At 35.1% G+C, this 16,998-nt stretch overlaps 1 protein-coding gene across 3 annotated transcripts in view; it reads right to left on the bottom strand.

The window, feature by feature from the left end:
• The window catches only part of LOC135198639 (uncharacterized), a 314,250-nt gene that overhangs the window by 230,700 nt on the left and 66,552 nt on the right, over positions 1 to 16,998 (bottom strand). The window contains exon 2 of one of the 3 annotated variants that reach the window (XM_064226412.1): positions 1,554 to 1,577. The exons of the other annotated variants lie outside the window; for them this stretch is intronic. Within the exon in view, the coding sequence (XP_064082482.1) occupies positions 1,554 to 1,577 (24 nt within the window). The remainder of the gene's footprint in view (positions 1 to 1,553; positions 1,578 to 16,998) is intronic. 3 annotated transcript variants of the gene reach the window in all.

Here is a 16,998-nt window from a genome sequence, read left to right as displayed (position 1 = left end):
TGGTTCTTGCTTTTAGGGAAGGTTGAGGAGAATGAAAAAAGCTTTTAAAGAATCATTTTAACAATTGTTTTAACATCGGTTATTCAACTTGGGTTAGTTTCAAGTTTAAGATATACTCCACAGCTATTGGCTGAGGTCCTTCTAAGAGAAGACCAGCCGATGGCATTGCAGTATATCACTTAGAAGATTTGTTTAAAAAAAATTGTGCATTGTCTTGGATATGGATAACTGGCGGAGCTGAAAGGCATCGGTCACATTTTAAGAAAAGTTCACCAACTGGAACTTGAAGTTTGAAGAACTACCTGAATGGAATTTTGAAGAATAATTGAACACCTGCGAGCCTTTCAGAACCGGCCCAGCGGATCTCTCATCCAGTTGGCTGAATGAAGTGTGGTAAAGTGTCATCAGCATCAGAAACACCAAAAGGTCCGGCCAGTGATAACCAGGGACGATGATCCCAAGTCTACCAGTCACTGATGATGAAGTTTTGCTACAGCATGAAACTGACCCATGAAATGCAGTGTTATATCTACGATCCTATTGAAATACGACCCTAAGACTACGATAGTGCAGTAGGATATATAGCCAAAGTTACGGGGTATCCTAAAGAGGGGATGGAGGGACTATGCTCAATGGATTCCGGTTAAGAATTCCTCGGGCAGACATCCTGATCAGAGCTGACGACGGTGGTGCTTGGGAACGACTGCCCCCTGTCTGTCTGTCTTGGGTTACCTCTGCTCTGGGGAATTGTCGCAGCATCTCTCTTCTTGACTAGTCAAGATCTAGAATACATATTGGTATGCTAGAGCATGATGCAAGTGAGCTATGGTAGATTAATATCAACCGTGCATTTGATGTCTAGGCCCTTCCCTTACGACGCTCCTGATTGGCTGTCGATAAGCCAATCACGGGGCTGGAAACTCTGTCATTGGCTCATCTACAGCCAATCAGAACCTTACGACGCTCCTGATCGGCTGTTGATTAGCCAATCACGGGACTGGAAGGTCTCAGTCTCTCTCGAGAGTTCACACAGGCAGGATGTATGTTCCAAACATACATCCTGCCTATGTGAACTCTCGAGAGAGACTGAGGAGAGTTTCCAGCCCTGTCATTGGCTTATCAACAGCCAATCAGGAGCGTTGTAAGGGACTCTACTAGACATCAAATGCACGGCTGATGTGAATCTCCTATAGTATACCTAGAGACTGTCGTGTCCCCTAGGTATTCTAGAATGTGCGAGCAGGCAGCAAACGCCTAGGCAAGAGCAAGATAGCTAGTCCCCTCTAGCCTGAGACAACCCAAGACCAGAGTAGAGACAGAGGTCCTTCCCAAGCTCTCATCAGATCAGCTCTGACGTCACAGGACTTCTCGAGGGATTCTTCCCGGAACTGCTTATTACAAGATGGTGTAAAATAAATAAATAAAGAGTCATAGAAATAAAATTAAAGAAAAGAGAAGAACTAAAATATGAGGGGCCCAGGCCCCTTTTCTAATTCAGTAAAAGGGATAAACTTCTGTACATATTTTTAAGAGAAACTGCTAGGATAGCTAACCTGGGTCGCAACATCGAGCTCGACCTGAAAATGATGGAAATATTCAGTCATGTTTCTCAAACAAAAATATATTTTTTTCATATATAGATGTAAACACAGCTTAGGTATATGCAATCAATGTGTAAATGAGAAATATACATTAAGAATAAAAAAAATGAATATGTTCCTCCTTGTAGAATAGCGTCAAGAAGTGGTGTTAAATCCTTAAGCACAGTAATAATGTAATACTTACCAGTGTCAGTTCTAAACTTAAGGTCAATGAAACAGCTTAAAACTAAAGAATATATATATATATATATATATATATATATATATATATATATATATATATATATATATATATATATATATATATATACAGGTAACCTACTACAAGAGTGACAAATGTAGCTACGCAGGTTGGAGATACATCTGCCTACTGGAAGTTGTTCAAATAAACAGTGAATATGGATTGTAGGTAAATTCTACTAAATTGTGAGAAAAATAAAAATATATGTATAACTTTTCATTCGTAGTAGGTGAATACTCTTGACAAAAACCAAATGCAACCAGGACAATACTTCGCTTCAAACACGTACAAGGAATTTATGACGAAACGTTGTAAATCCTTTGCATAAAATGAATGACGACCATTTCTTGTTATTTGCATTGTTTTAAAAGAATTATACTTGGCAGTTATTTCTCTCCAACTGCCGAATTCTTTACAGGTATTGGTAGCAAACATGCCTTTATGAGATTAGAAGAGAGTTGTCAGTTATTTAAGTTAGAGAATCTGGAATAAGGTTAAGATTCGATAGAGATAAGACATTTTTTTTCTTTTTTAAAATAAAAATTGGTTAGTATGCTTCCAATAATGTTACAATCTAGTACATAAATAGGCACTTCAACCCCAAACCAACCCGTCCGCCGCCTCCCCACGCCCCAAAAAATGACAATTAGCGAGGAATCAGAGGAATTTATTTTTGGCGATTAGAAATACATTTCTCGATATAATGTGGTTTGGATCCCACAATAAGTTGTAGGTCCCGTTGCTAAGAAACCAATTGGTTCCTAGCCACGTAAATAAAAATCTAATCTTTCGGGCCAGCCCTAGGAGAGCTGTTAATCAGCTCAGTGGTCTGGTAAAACTAAGATACCTTTAAGTCAACATAGAGTAAGTCAGTGGTCTGGTAAAACTAAGATAACTTTAGGTCAATATAGGTTAGGTCAGTGGTCTGGTAAAACTAAAATAACTTTCGGTCCATATAGAGTAAGTCAGTGGTCTGGTAAAATTAAAGTAACTTTAGGTCAATACAGAGTAAGTCAGTGGTCTGGTAAAACTAATGATAGCTTTAGGTAGGTCATTATAGAGTAATTTTTGGTCTGATAAAACTTAGTTAACTTTAGATCAATATAGAGTAAGTCGATGGTCTGGTAAACCTAAGATAACTTTAGGTCAATATAGAATCAGTCAGTGGTCTGATATAACTAAGATAACTTTAGGTCAACATAGAGTAAGTCAGTGATCTGGTAAAACTAAGATAACTTCAAGTCAATATAGAGTAAGTCAGTGGTCTGGTAAAACTAAAGATAGCTTTAGATCAATATAGAGTCATTTTTGGTCTGGTAAAACTTAGATATCTTTAGGTCAATATAGATTAAGTCAGTGGTCTGGTAAAACTAAGATAACTTTAGGTCATATATAGAGGTCAATATAGAGTAAGTCAGTGGTCTGGTAAAACTAAGATAACTTTAGGTCAATGTAGAATAAGTCAGCAGTCTGGCAAAACTAAGGATAACTTTAGGTCAATGTAGAGTAAGTCAGCAGTCTGGTAAAACTAAAGATAGCTTTAGGTCAATATTGAGTAAGTCAGTGGTCTGGTAAATTAAGATAACTTTAGGTCAATATAGGGTAGGTCAGTGGTCTGGTAAAACTAAAGACAGCTGTAGGTCAATACAGAATCAGTCAAAGGTCTGGTATAACTAAGATAACTTTAGGTCAATATAGAGTAATTTTTGGTCTGGTAAAACTAAGATAACTTTAGGTTAATACAGAGTAAATTTTGGTCTGGTATAACTAAGATAACTTTCGGTCAATACAGAGTAATTTTTGGTCTGGTAAAACTAAGATAACTTTAGGTCAATATAGAGTAATTTTTGGGTTGGTAAAACTAAGAAAACTTTAGGTCAATAAGAGTAAGTCAGTGGTCTGGTAAAACTAAGATACCTTTAGGTCAATAAGAGTAAGTCAGTGGTCTGGTAAAACTAAGATACCTTTAGGTCAACATCGAGTAATTTTTGGTCTGGTAAAACTAAGATAAATTTAAGTTAATATAGGGTAAGTCAGTGGTCTGGTATAACTCGAATAACTTTAAGTCAACATAGAGTAAGTCAGTAGTCTGGTAAAACAAAGATACACTTAACTTTAGGTCAATATACAGTAAGGTAGGAGTACTAAATGAGAGAAAGAAATTACAACGCAAAAGGAAAACTAAAATGTACTTTGGGGACATCAGTAAAAGTAATGCGACTGAGATGAATTCCAGGACATTAGTACGAGAAGCAAATGACCCTTAGGACATTAGTAAGGGCCTAAAATTTGTTCCAGGACATCAGGGGACCAAAACTAGGCGAGTTTAGGACAAGAAGAGCTGATTGGACCAGCAACTTGGAATCAGGTGCGCATGAATTATTAGGGTAACAATCATGAACATTTTAGCGAACTGCCATTGCGATATAATTGTTATATATATATATTATATATATATATATATATATATATATATATATATATATACAAACTCAAAATAAGAATAGAATCAATCTAATTTTGTAAGCATCAGCGTCAATATAAACGAGACAAATAATAGTATTAAACTTTGCAACATTGATAAAAAATATGCAACTTAAAAAAATAATATAGGAATTGGTAATGACACTATTAACATTCTATTGGGAAAAAATTAAAAAACAAGCACCATGAAAAAAATGAAAGGAAATCACAACTACCACATAGAAAAAAAAGCATGAAAAAAACATTCAACTAGAAAAAAACAAGATTTAACGACCACCTATTTGGAAAAAGACGGGGGAAAATACATTCAACTAGAATATATATATATATATATATATATATATATATATATATATATATATATATATATATATATATATATAAACAAGCACCTTTAAAAAAATGAAAGGATATAACGACACCCACATATAAAATACACGAAAAAAATTCAAATACAAAAAAGAAAGTATATATAAAAACAACCATCTTGAAAACAAAAGGGATCTCACGACCACCCACATATAAAAAAAATATTCTGCTAGGAAAAAATATAAAAAGAATCACCTTAAAAAAAGGATATCACGAACACCCACACATAAAAAAAAACATTCCCACACAAAAAAACATGAAAAAAAACATTCAACTAGAAACAAATAAAAAGAATCACCTTTAAAAAAAAGATAAAAGGATATTTACGACCACCCACACATAAAAAAAAACAAAAAAAAATATTCCCACAAAAAAAAAACATGAAAAAAACATTCAGCTAGAATAAAAATTTAAAAAGGAATCATCTTACAAAAAAGGATATCAAGACCACCCACTCATAAACAAACATTCTACTAAAAAAACATAAAAACAATCACCTTAAGAAAAAAAAAGGGGGGGATATCACGACCACCCACACATAAAAAGAAAAAAAGAAAGAAACGAACACCGAAGGGAAATCCTTCCGGCAGGAAGGAAGGAAGATGTGGGCAGGCGAACACCAGGAGGAGAAGTATAAGAAGTATAAGAAGTATAAGAGCATAAGAAAGCGCACCAAGAAAGTGATTTAGAAGATGTCGGCTTCCCACCATCCACCCGCGGCAGTGCAATTTGCAATTGCTTCCGAAACAAGCACATTTCGCATACTGTAAAGATGCTCCTGCTTTCTTTACTCACCCACCAACCCCACCCCTTTTCCCCCTGCCCTGCCCTCCCCCACCCCCACCTCTCCCCTGAGATTGTGTTCTGTGGATCTGATGGTGATGGTGATGGTGATGGTGAAGATGATGCGATGGAGATCGAATGGAGTTTGTTTGAAACGGTCATGAAGTGGTATGCAGTGTGTGTGTGTATCATATATATATATATATATATATATATATATATATATATATATATAATATATATATATATACACACCGTCGCCTCCTTCCCATTGTCTGTCAAAGACCAAAAAATCGGTCTCATTAAATCCTGAAGAGAGAGAGAGAGAGACTCTACAAAAAGCCCTCCTACGAACTCCAGGCAGTGGCTTGTGAATGGGAGAGTTAATGGGCCATATGTGGAAACAGTACACCATCTGGAATCGTGAGGATTGATTATTATTATTATTATTATTATTATTATTATTATTATTATTATTATCATTATTATTATTATTATTATTATTATTAGCAGGAAGCAGACCTTCTCGGATACATGTCTTATTAAGAAGAACGGCAGAGTTAACTGAATTGATCTTATAAACAATTTTATCTATTTTTCTAATAATTCGTCTCTCATAATCTGCGAGACTGTTAGGTAATTCATGGTGTTATTGTGGTATTTTTAGTATTGATGATACCAGACTTTGACAATTAAAAATACCATAATAACACCATGAATATATGCCAATGACTTAACACGATGATAAAACCTATTCATATGGAACAAGTCCACCAAAGGAGCCATTGCCTTGAAATTCAAGCTTCCAAAGAATATTACTTTGTTCATTAGGAAGAAACAGAAAGAGATCTCACTTATTAAACAAGATGGCCTCAAAACGGTCTCAAGACGTCTTCAAGACAATATCAAGGTGGCTTCAAAACGGTTGCAAGACGGTCTCAAGACAGCCTGAAGACGGTTTCAAGACAACCTCAAGACGGTCTGAAGACGGTCTCTAGACGGGCCTAGACAACCTCAAGAACGCCTCTAGACAGTCTAGACGGTCTCAAGATGGTCTTTAGACGTCTTCAAGACGGCCTCAAGACGGTCTCAGATCTGGCAGATATTTTCAGAGAATGTTACTAAAAACCGCACAAGGGGGAGGGGCGGGGGACGGGGAGAGGGCACCCGGGCGAAGTCTCGGGCTAAAAAACCGCCATCGCGTGCACGCGCCCATCCCGAAATGCAAAATCCCCCCCTCCCCCCCCCCCTTCCACCCCCCACAAAAAAAAAAAAAGTTACCAACAGCTTTGGAGAAGAGTCTGACGAGTGACTTATCGTCGATTAAAACTCTCTCTCTCTCTCTCTCTCTCTCTCTCTCTCTCTCTCTCTCTCTCTCTCTCAGAAGAAGAAGAAGAAGAAGGAACTTTCGACAGTGCCATGATGCATTTACATACTGACATATTTCCATATTTGCATAGCCGGGTGGGACTCCCAAATTAAACAATTCTTAAAAAGGGATTTTGTTGGGGGGTTGGGGTTGGGGGGACTGGGAGAAGGGGGTGTGGGTTGTGTGTGGGGGGAGGGGACCAAGGCGTATGGCAAAGCAAGCAATGTTTGCTTTGGGAATATTAGTTTCCGAGTGCTCGTAGACTTTTGCTAGATGTACAAAAGCCGAAGGATGGCGCGGGAGGGGGGGGGGGGGGGGGGGGGGGGGCAAGAAGGTGGGCCGGGGGTGGTGGTGGTTTGATAAGGTCTTTTAAATATTGTACACAAACACAATCAGGCATATACAGGTTTAAAGTTTACATGGAAGTTCTATTATAATTATATATATATATATATATATATATATATATATATAATATATATATATATATGTACATTTATATATTATATATATATTATATATATATATATATTAATATATATATATATATATATATATATATATATATATATATATATATGCACATTTATATATATATCTATGATATATATATATATATATATATATATATATATATATATATATATATTTCTATTATATATATAATATATATATAAATGTTATATATAATATATATATATATATTCTATTATAGATATATATATATATATATATATATAGGTACATTTATATATATATAATATATATTATTATATATATACATATAGATATGTATAATACATATATATATATAATATATATTATTATATATTTCTATATATTCATATATATAAAAATAGATATTATATATATATTTATATATATATATATCTCTATTAGGACTCGTGCCTTGTATGATAAGGCGCCCTATGAGGTAATGTTAGACTAGCGATAATCTATACGCTAAGTCGGTTGGTATTGCACTTCCATCTTCAATGGAGTGTCTGGGGTTTTGTAGATCACTTACGAAGTCGGTATTATCTTTACGACGATGTGTTAAACTCATGGTTCGGTGAGGTTCTTGTAGAAAACACTAAGTATAAAATAGATATAATTTCTTCTGAAGTTTTACATGCTGAAGATCAGATATGATTGTACAAGTCTTCTAATAACGATAGCTTGATCGCTTCTGCCAATGATGATGGCTAATCCTATTCCTCTACATGATAAAGCTTAGGTAAAGAGGTACAGGTCTTCTAATGACGATAGCTAACTCTCTTCTGCTTGTCTACCATCTCTGTTACAAGTTATGAAGGAACAGACAGTAGTTCGAACATATGAACATACTATCAGATGACATAGTTTCATACGAACACACAATCAAATGAGACACGCTACAGATCACGTAGGCCGTTTGAATAATAGGTCGGGGTAGTTGTCTCAAGCAGGGAGCTTGGACTGTTTCAAAACAAATGAATGACCACAGATGACGACATGTTATCTTAGCCTACTTTTATTGTATACGTCATCTTTAGCGTCTCTAGTCTGATCACATTCCTGCAAGCAATCTGGTTGACCTCTTTAGTTTTAGACTTTTATATATATGGACTAACATTCCATATTTTTATTATGTAAACACTTACATTAGCTCGGTCAGCTACCAAAACCAACTACTAAATATTACTCAAACTTGACTTGCATTTGACTTATAGGAGTGTGATACAGACACTATGTGAATATATATATAAGTAAATAAAAATTCATTGTGTACATGAATTGATTCAAGTAATCAAATATAAAACAATGATATTGGTAAATAATAGTGATCACATGATATATATAATGATACAGTTTTTCACTTCATCTCATTAAGATACATATGCTACAGAAAATACTAATGTACTCTGATAATTGCACAGAATGAAGATTAACATGATAAAAATCATATTTTAACTGATAAAAAAGTTCATATATGAATTGATAAAATTATTAATGTTTATGCTGATTGATTCGTTGATTTTTATGCTAAATGTTATATATCTGATTCATTAATCAATATACTAACTCATAAATAACTGCAGATATTGGTAAGAAAAAAGGTAACAGATTGATTATAGGCTACCTGATTTGTTTATACATATGTATATGGATTCATATAATTATGATTAATATAAGTGCACTTTAAATAGATTACCATTGCGTACACGCAAAGATATATTTAGATTCTGTTATTTATGATCATTTATATAAGAGATTCCTATTGCGTACACGCAAAAATATATTTCGATTCTGTTATTTATGATCATTTAATATATAGGATACATATACTTTATTAGTATAGGATACATGACCGAGGTTATACTACTTCACATTTAACTAGCTTTCGAACAACTTTTCGTCCATTACACAGTTCCAGACAACCACCTATAGCCAATTGAAACGGCCTTTATCAATGGTTAAAACAAGGGGAAAATTCGCCTGGGCGGGTCCAACGGTCCATTTTGCGCTCATACTTATTCTCTGCATCCTAAGCTACACGATTACGTTCGCGATGAATAAAAAAACATCCCCAGCACGAGTCCTTCGCCAGCAAAGTAGAGTTGAATATCCTTCAGGACGTAATTGTCGGAAGTATGTCCCTTTTGTAGTCGAATTCCGACAGCCGCTGGAGCGTTCCGCATGAAAACGAGATTAACGACGAGATACGGTGTCGGTCGAAGAAGTCCATGAAATTCCTTTCACATTGTAGGCGGTTGTTACTTGACTGTAGTCGTCCGCTGCGACGAACGATTTTTTGAAGTTGCTATGTGAAACTCTCGTACTGCAGGATACTGTAACCGGTTCCATTAATCAGCCTGCAAGTGAAATTATACTTGTCACAAGGGCAAAGTAAATTCAGACAACATCCAAATACAGGGGAGGGAAGAGAGCCATTTAGACCAGACTTAAACCCACATGAATTCGCTGATATTTCGGAATTCAAAAGAGTCCGCTGTACAAACTTTTTTATCCATGGCATTAACAATGAGTGAACCTATCCAGGTCTATGATGACTTGTAAAAATATCCATAATTATAAAAAATAAATAGATATCATTACGAATCTCAAAGAAAATTCGATATTACTGGTAGTAAGTTACTAGACAAGAAGTGGAAAACGGAGCTATTTGTAAGATTGCCAGGCAAACATAAGAGTCAAAGAGAAGATTAATCATGATTCTATGTGCCCTAACAAAAGTTTCATATTCAATTTTCTCGTGCGCATCCTCGAGGTTAACTTTTAAAACATTATTAATAGGTAGGAGATGCAACGAAAAAAACCCCACTATGTAACTAATTTCTAAATAAACTTTGGGTTTTTCAAGAAAATGTGACATTTTCCCATGAATGTTTTACTTGAATTGTAATAGGCTAATGTTGCAAGTAAATATTTCATATATACATATCTTGATACTTCTAAATGTCTATGAGGTTCAGAAAAAAAAAAAAATAATTCATTTTGTTGTTATAGAAATTCTATTTGCTTATATTGTTCATTAATTTTAAAAATGATTACAAGTCCTTAACTAATTGCATTACACACGGATAAGAATATATGTGGCCTGTCATGTGACCCTATGAACCACATGTGAAGTTCATGAACTAAGGCATTCCTTTCTCCAGTCAATCTGCTGTTGCAAGCAGAGACGACACACAGATGAAGCCTGTGTAAGCAGATTATTGAGGTTAAAAGGAACAAAATGCTGATACGGCAATGATGACGTCGTCACTTGGCAGGAGATTGCTCTCAGCCAGCTAAGAGTTACGTTACTTGCTGTAAGAGATACGACTTTAGTATTTTTCAAATGATACTTTAGTGTTGTAATTCTCCACCGCATGAGAAGAATGTCTGAAAAAAAAAAAACAACAGTACCAAAATTGAACAATATTAGTTTCATGTTGGCATTATGTTAAATAAATATTCCTTATTCAAACTATATGAAAAAGGTTTCCATACAAATTCTATATATATTAGCCCTGTATAAGATTCATATAGGATTATTCCATAGATAACATTTTCACTTCTAGACCTTCCTGACTTTAAAATCTCTTATTTTATTTATTTTATTTATTATTAGTAATTTATTTTATTTATTTTATTTATTTAATTTTTTTTTTTCATTGACTACGAATATAAATCACCGGGACAGACAATATGTCAGTAGATTTTGGATATGTGTTGAACTTTTAGCTTATTTGTCATTACTAAAGCGTTAAGTTAGAGTTCAAATCTTTACGCATATATTTTTATTTGGATATTTATATATGTTACGTTTTTGCTTTTATTGATTTTATCGTGATTCCTTTTTTATTATAATTTGTAACCCTTCCGACTTCTTACGGGAGTGTATTATATTGACTCCACTTGTATCCATATTTATTTTATTTTTTATATTTATTTATTTATATATTTTTTATATATATTTGATAAATTAATGGTTGGCTTGAATATGTGGAAAAGTGTTCTAGCGGCGTACCGTATAAGGCTACTTGCGGCATCAATTCTATAGATACAAGATATAAATGATAAAGGTATTTAAAACCGCGAGAACCGCTATAATCCGGTCGGATCCAATATCACGAGTTGTAACTCGTAAGACATTGACACTTCCTATTTAATTATCCGTTATTCTACCAAACCGATTGACTCTGGGTGATCAAATATATTATTGGTTTTCTTAATGGAAAGGAATTCACACAACGTGTTAAGGAGATTATTATTGATTTACACCACCCGAGTCACAGATTATTATTATGTGTTGAATTCCATATTATTGATTTAGCACTCATAAAATATTCGTAACGCACTCAATTGCGGTGTTTGTTTTTAGTGCTATTAATTCTATATAAACGTGTCAAGGAACTATTAACACTAAGAAGTGTTTATTCCCTCTGTCAGACTCGTAATTCTGTTAATAATTCTACGTATATTCTTTCAAGGATTGATTTGGCACAGGATAGGCCCTTAAACTGACAGGTGTCTTAGTGTGTCCCTTGTCTTCATGACACGTGTTACAATCAGTTTATGTGCTTTTTATATCTGTAAGCATTGTAGGCCAGTAAAATAGTGATTTGGCTTTCTGTGACATAGTAGGGAACCTGGATGACGGAATGCAACCAGTTTACGACGATTGGTATGAAAGAGATTATTACTAATACTGGCGTCGTTAGTCATCTGCTGTGTTCTTCGGGTTTACCTCGTCACAGACCTACATATAATATTACATTTGATTACATTATTCTGATACACATACTTTAAATATACTTTTGCTTTAGGGTTCTGCTCGAAGTGTTTATTGTTTTTTTGCCTACCACTGACCCTGTTTCCGTTTCGAAGTGTTTATTGTTTTGGTGTTTTATTGCTGCTGACTCTGTTTCCGTCCGAAGTGTTTATTGTTTGGGTTATGTCTGTTGACTCTTGCTTTGTTCAGTTTGTAACAGTTCTGCGCTCCAACCCAGATATTCAATGCTCGCGATCTCTTGGGTTAAGGAATTTTCTTGTTTAGATACGGTTTTAACAATAGGCACGGATGTTTCTATATCTTTTAGTCCAATTAATGGTTCTTTGCTGTATGGTGCGGGATTGCGGGATAATGCGTCAGCTATGATAATTGCTTTCCCAGGTAGATATCTTAACTTGGCTCCAAAGACCTGAATGATCATTTGTCACCGAGTTCCTTTTGGACTGTGATTAAAGCCTTTGAAAAACTCGGTAAAGGACTCATGTTCAGTAAGGACTTTATCAGCTTAGCCATAGATTATGAACTTAAAATGTACTAGTGTTAAAGATACCTACCCCTTCCTTGCTATTACTGCATATTTACTTTCAGAGGGCTTTAGTTTACGTGAATAAAAAGCTATAGGGAACGAACTGTTTATCATATTGCTGAAGTAGTATCCCTCTTACCCCTTGGTCTGAGGCGTCTGTTGCGATAAAAAAATTCCTTATTTAAATCAGGGCAGGGGTTTTTAAGTTAGGTAAGCTGCATTATTCCGCTATTAAGATATCGAACGCCTGTTGATGCTTTTTAGACCATAATAAATCTACGCTCTTCTTCGTAAGATCTGTTAAAGGAGCTGTCATGATTGAAGAGTTACATATTTGCATACGATTGTAATACCCACTACAGCGCAAAAGTGCTGTATCCCCCTTTTACGTTAATAAGTACCGGAAAGTTATGAATAGCCGACACCTTACCATGGACTACTTTTAAGACTTGACCAGACACATAAAACCTAGATAAACATGTTCGGTTTTTAAAAACTCACATTTAGATATTTACTCTGAGATTATTTGTCTTTGTCTCTGTAGCACTAGCTCTACTTTATGTGAATGTACTTCTAAGGTATTAGAAAAGATTACAAGATCATCCCTATAGGCATGTAGGTTATCCCTAAAAGTCTCCAAACACTATATTTTAATTTGGGGCGCAAACGTAAGCCGGAGGCATACGTAAAAATTGATAATGTCCCCTTGGGTGTGCTGGAAACGGTGTGAGGTACAATCACTTAGGTAATGGTATCTGGTAAAAGCATTTAAGTAAGTCCAAGTTGGTGAGAAAAAAAAAAAAAAAATTTTATTATTCTACCTAACAGAGAGAATAAGATGTCGTCGTACATCGCACTGGAAACTATCGGAAGTCGTTTCCTTGTTTAAGCGACAGTAATCTGCGCAGATACGCCAAGTCCGATCTTTTATGGCATGACGTTGAGGGAAAAATTATGGGCTTATTTGATTTCCTAATTGGCTCCTATTACTAACATTTTTCAACTTCGTCATTTATCTCTATTTTAAAATTTCATTGAGAATCTATACGAAAGGTACGTAAATAGCTTTATGTTTGTCCTTAGACCGTGTTTTGTTTTCAATGACATCCGTTTTTCTCCCAGATATTCACTCGCTAGTGGAGAAACTTCCTGGTATTCAGGTAGAAGATAAAAAAAATTCTGCTGAATCACCTCTGCTTGAATGACTTTACGGATATTACTTTAGATGATTATCAGAGAGATTCATCCACGACTGGTTGGCGTGATTAAAATTAGCAACAATAAAAAATGCGATATTTATAACTTCCGTATCCACGATATGTATACTTTTAGGGCTTTGTTCGCGGAATCGTTATATTTCAGAGTGTCGGGTGGAAGGATTTAAAATTTCATTTCCCACAGCAAAGTCTTTTTACACGCACTAAGACATTCGAGGGTGCATGCTTCTCGAGATTTTGCGTGCAAAGTGCGACTGCGGTTGTGGGAGAATTCTGTTGGGTCATTTGAACAATGTTACGATTTATGAGACAAATGTATAGTTCCTTATATAAGTTATTATTTGATTAACTGTCTCATTTTGTTCAAACGGATTTTAATATGTTTGAAGGTTTATAGGATTTCCCTTTGATAAACACGCCTTATTTTGCAGGATGTAAGATAATATTTTGTATACCCCTAGATGGATCTTACAATTACTCTAGATACAGATCAATGTTTTTTATAACTATAGAGGTATCTGTAAACGCTCGCTTATCTCCGGACTTCTCATTAGGGAAGTTCGAACAACAGACGATGAGTCCGTAAATACTGGTAATTAATTGTACTAAGGAAAAATAATAAGATATTCTAATTTTTTACGGCGCGGTACAGTCGGGCTTATCCACCACTACTCATAATAACTTATGTATTAAAAAAAAAACGAAAAACCTGCTCTGATTACTTTATACGGTCGTGTGATGCATAGGGAAATTCCTTTTTAATTTTAAAAAGGTATTTGGGATGTATGATCCAACATCGCTTTTTCCCCACTCTGCTAGAGTCGCTTATTGTGTGGAATTTGCTTTGCTTTGAACACTTCGGCAGTTTTTTGACTGACCTTGACCGCTTGACTAGGTGACACAGTCACCGAGTTTGCTTGTTTGATTCTGAACGGGCTACTGTTTTTATTTCTTTTTGTAATAATTAGGATCCTTCTCTTTATTACCATCGGCAACGTATTGTGTGTTTTAGCATTATGTTGCTGGTTACGTATAAAGCAATGAATGACTAACTATTAGGAACTGAGCGATTACTAATAAGACAAGTTATCTCTACTGTATTCAATATTAACTGTTTGTACTTCATTCTTTGCTAAAATTTGAAATAGTGAGAGATCCTGGTCAGCGCATTTGGCCTGATGAAAGTTTTTTACAGACATGTTATTCCTTGCAATCCAGCCATATTTTTTAAAGTTAAGTTGAGTCATTGAGGTTCGATATTTTATATAACTCAAAAAACTCAAGGCTAAAACTGCGATCGGGACTTGCAAAGGAGCATTTATTGTCATGACCCGAAATAGTGTTACCTCTAATTTATATGATTTGTACGGGTGTTCCACTTGTTTTTTTTTTGTGTGTGTTTTCTAATCACTACGGTGCTTAACGACCCTATCCATGCATCTGTATAAATACAGACGTCCACTGCGTAAACGCATATTCACTGTTTAATATGATTTGTTACGTAAGGGATTAATAATCACCCAAAATGATAAAATTAACATAGTATATGATTACGATATTTCAGTAGAACTTCTGGAAACAGACACTCAAAGATAAAAACTCGCAGTAGCGAAATCTCAAGGTGATGTAGATAATTTCTGTAAAAAAGAAGATTAAGAATGTCTCGTAAACTTCAGCCACAGGAATAACGAAATTCGACCTGCAAAGGAAACACTCAAAGTTACTCCAAATGAATAAAAAATTGTACTTAGCTTGCTTTTGTGGGAAGTCACGGTGTTCCGATAACGACACACGGCCTTGGTCCTCCTTCTCTATTTAGCGGACGACCTGGTTTGGCTTCAGTTTCCCCCGTGCGCGTTGTTTCGATGATTCGAGCCCTTGAAAATCCGATGCTGCAGACGCGTTCGGTTTTTTTCTTGCAGTGCCGGAAACGCTCACTAACGATGTTTTCTTGAATGATTCTAATGAGAGACGAAGCTTCCGTTGCCGTAGGAAAAAGGACACGTCGGTTTTGTTTCTTGAAGTTATTCACTAACGATGATACTAAGTTTTGCTTGACGAATCTTTGTTGTTTTCTGAAGTCGCTCACTAATGATGATACTAGGTTGCTTGAAGAATCTGCTGCTTTCGTCGTCGTTGACTTCATGATTTATTATTCTGTTTTTTCTTCGTAGGACGTTTTAGAGTTCTTCTGGTCCGCTGGCCACCAATATTAGGACTCGTGCCTTGTATGATAAGGCGCCCTATGAGGTAATGTTAGACTAGCGATAATCTATACGCTAAGTCGGTTGGTATTGCACTTCCATCTTCAATGGAGTGTCTGGGGTTTTGTAGATCACTTACGAAGTCGGTATTATCTTTACGACGATGTGTTAAACTCATGGTTCGGTGAGGTTCTTGTAGAAAACACTAAGTATAAAAATAGATATAATTTCTTCTGAAGTTTTACATGCTGAAGATCAAGATATGATTGTACAAGTCTTCTAATAACGATAGCTTGATCGCTTCTGCCATTGATGATGGCTAATCCTATTCCTCTACATGATAAAGCTTAGGTAAAGAGGTACAGGTTCTTCTAATGACGATAGCTAAACTCTCTTCTGCTTGTCTACCATCTCTGTTACAAGTTATGAAGGAACAGACAGTAGTTCGAAACATATGAAAATTATCCGAAAACATATGGAACATTAAACTGACTATCAGATGACATAGTTTCATACGAACACACAATCAAATGAGACACGCTACAGATCACGTAGGCCGTTTGAATAATAGGTCGGGGTAGTTGTCTCAAGCAGGGAGCTTGGACTGTTTCAAAACAAATGAATGACCACAGATGACGACATGTTATCTTAGCCTACTTTTATTGTATACGTCCATCTTTAGCGTCTCTATTCTGATCACATTCCTGCAAGCAATCTGGTTGACCTCTTTAGTTTTAGACTTTTTATATATATGGACTAACATTCCATATTTTTATTATGTAAACCACTTATATAATATATATATATATATATATATATATAGATATAATATATAATATATATTTATATATATATATATATATATATATATATATGTATATATATATTCTGAACAGATTTTCTCTAGTTTGAGAACAAATTCT

Source organism: Macrobrachium nipponense, chromosome 22, assembly GCF_015104395.2.
Source record: "Macrobrachium nipponense isolate FS-2020 chromosome 22, ASM1510439v2, whole genome shotgun sequence".
Taxonomy (NCBI): domain Eukaryota; kingdom Metazoa; phylum Arthropoda; class Malacostraca; order Decapoda; family Palaemonidae; genus Macrobrachium; species Macrobrachium nipponense.
This window is presented reverse-complemented; position numbering and strand designations above follow the sequence as displayed.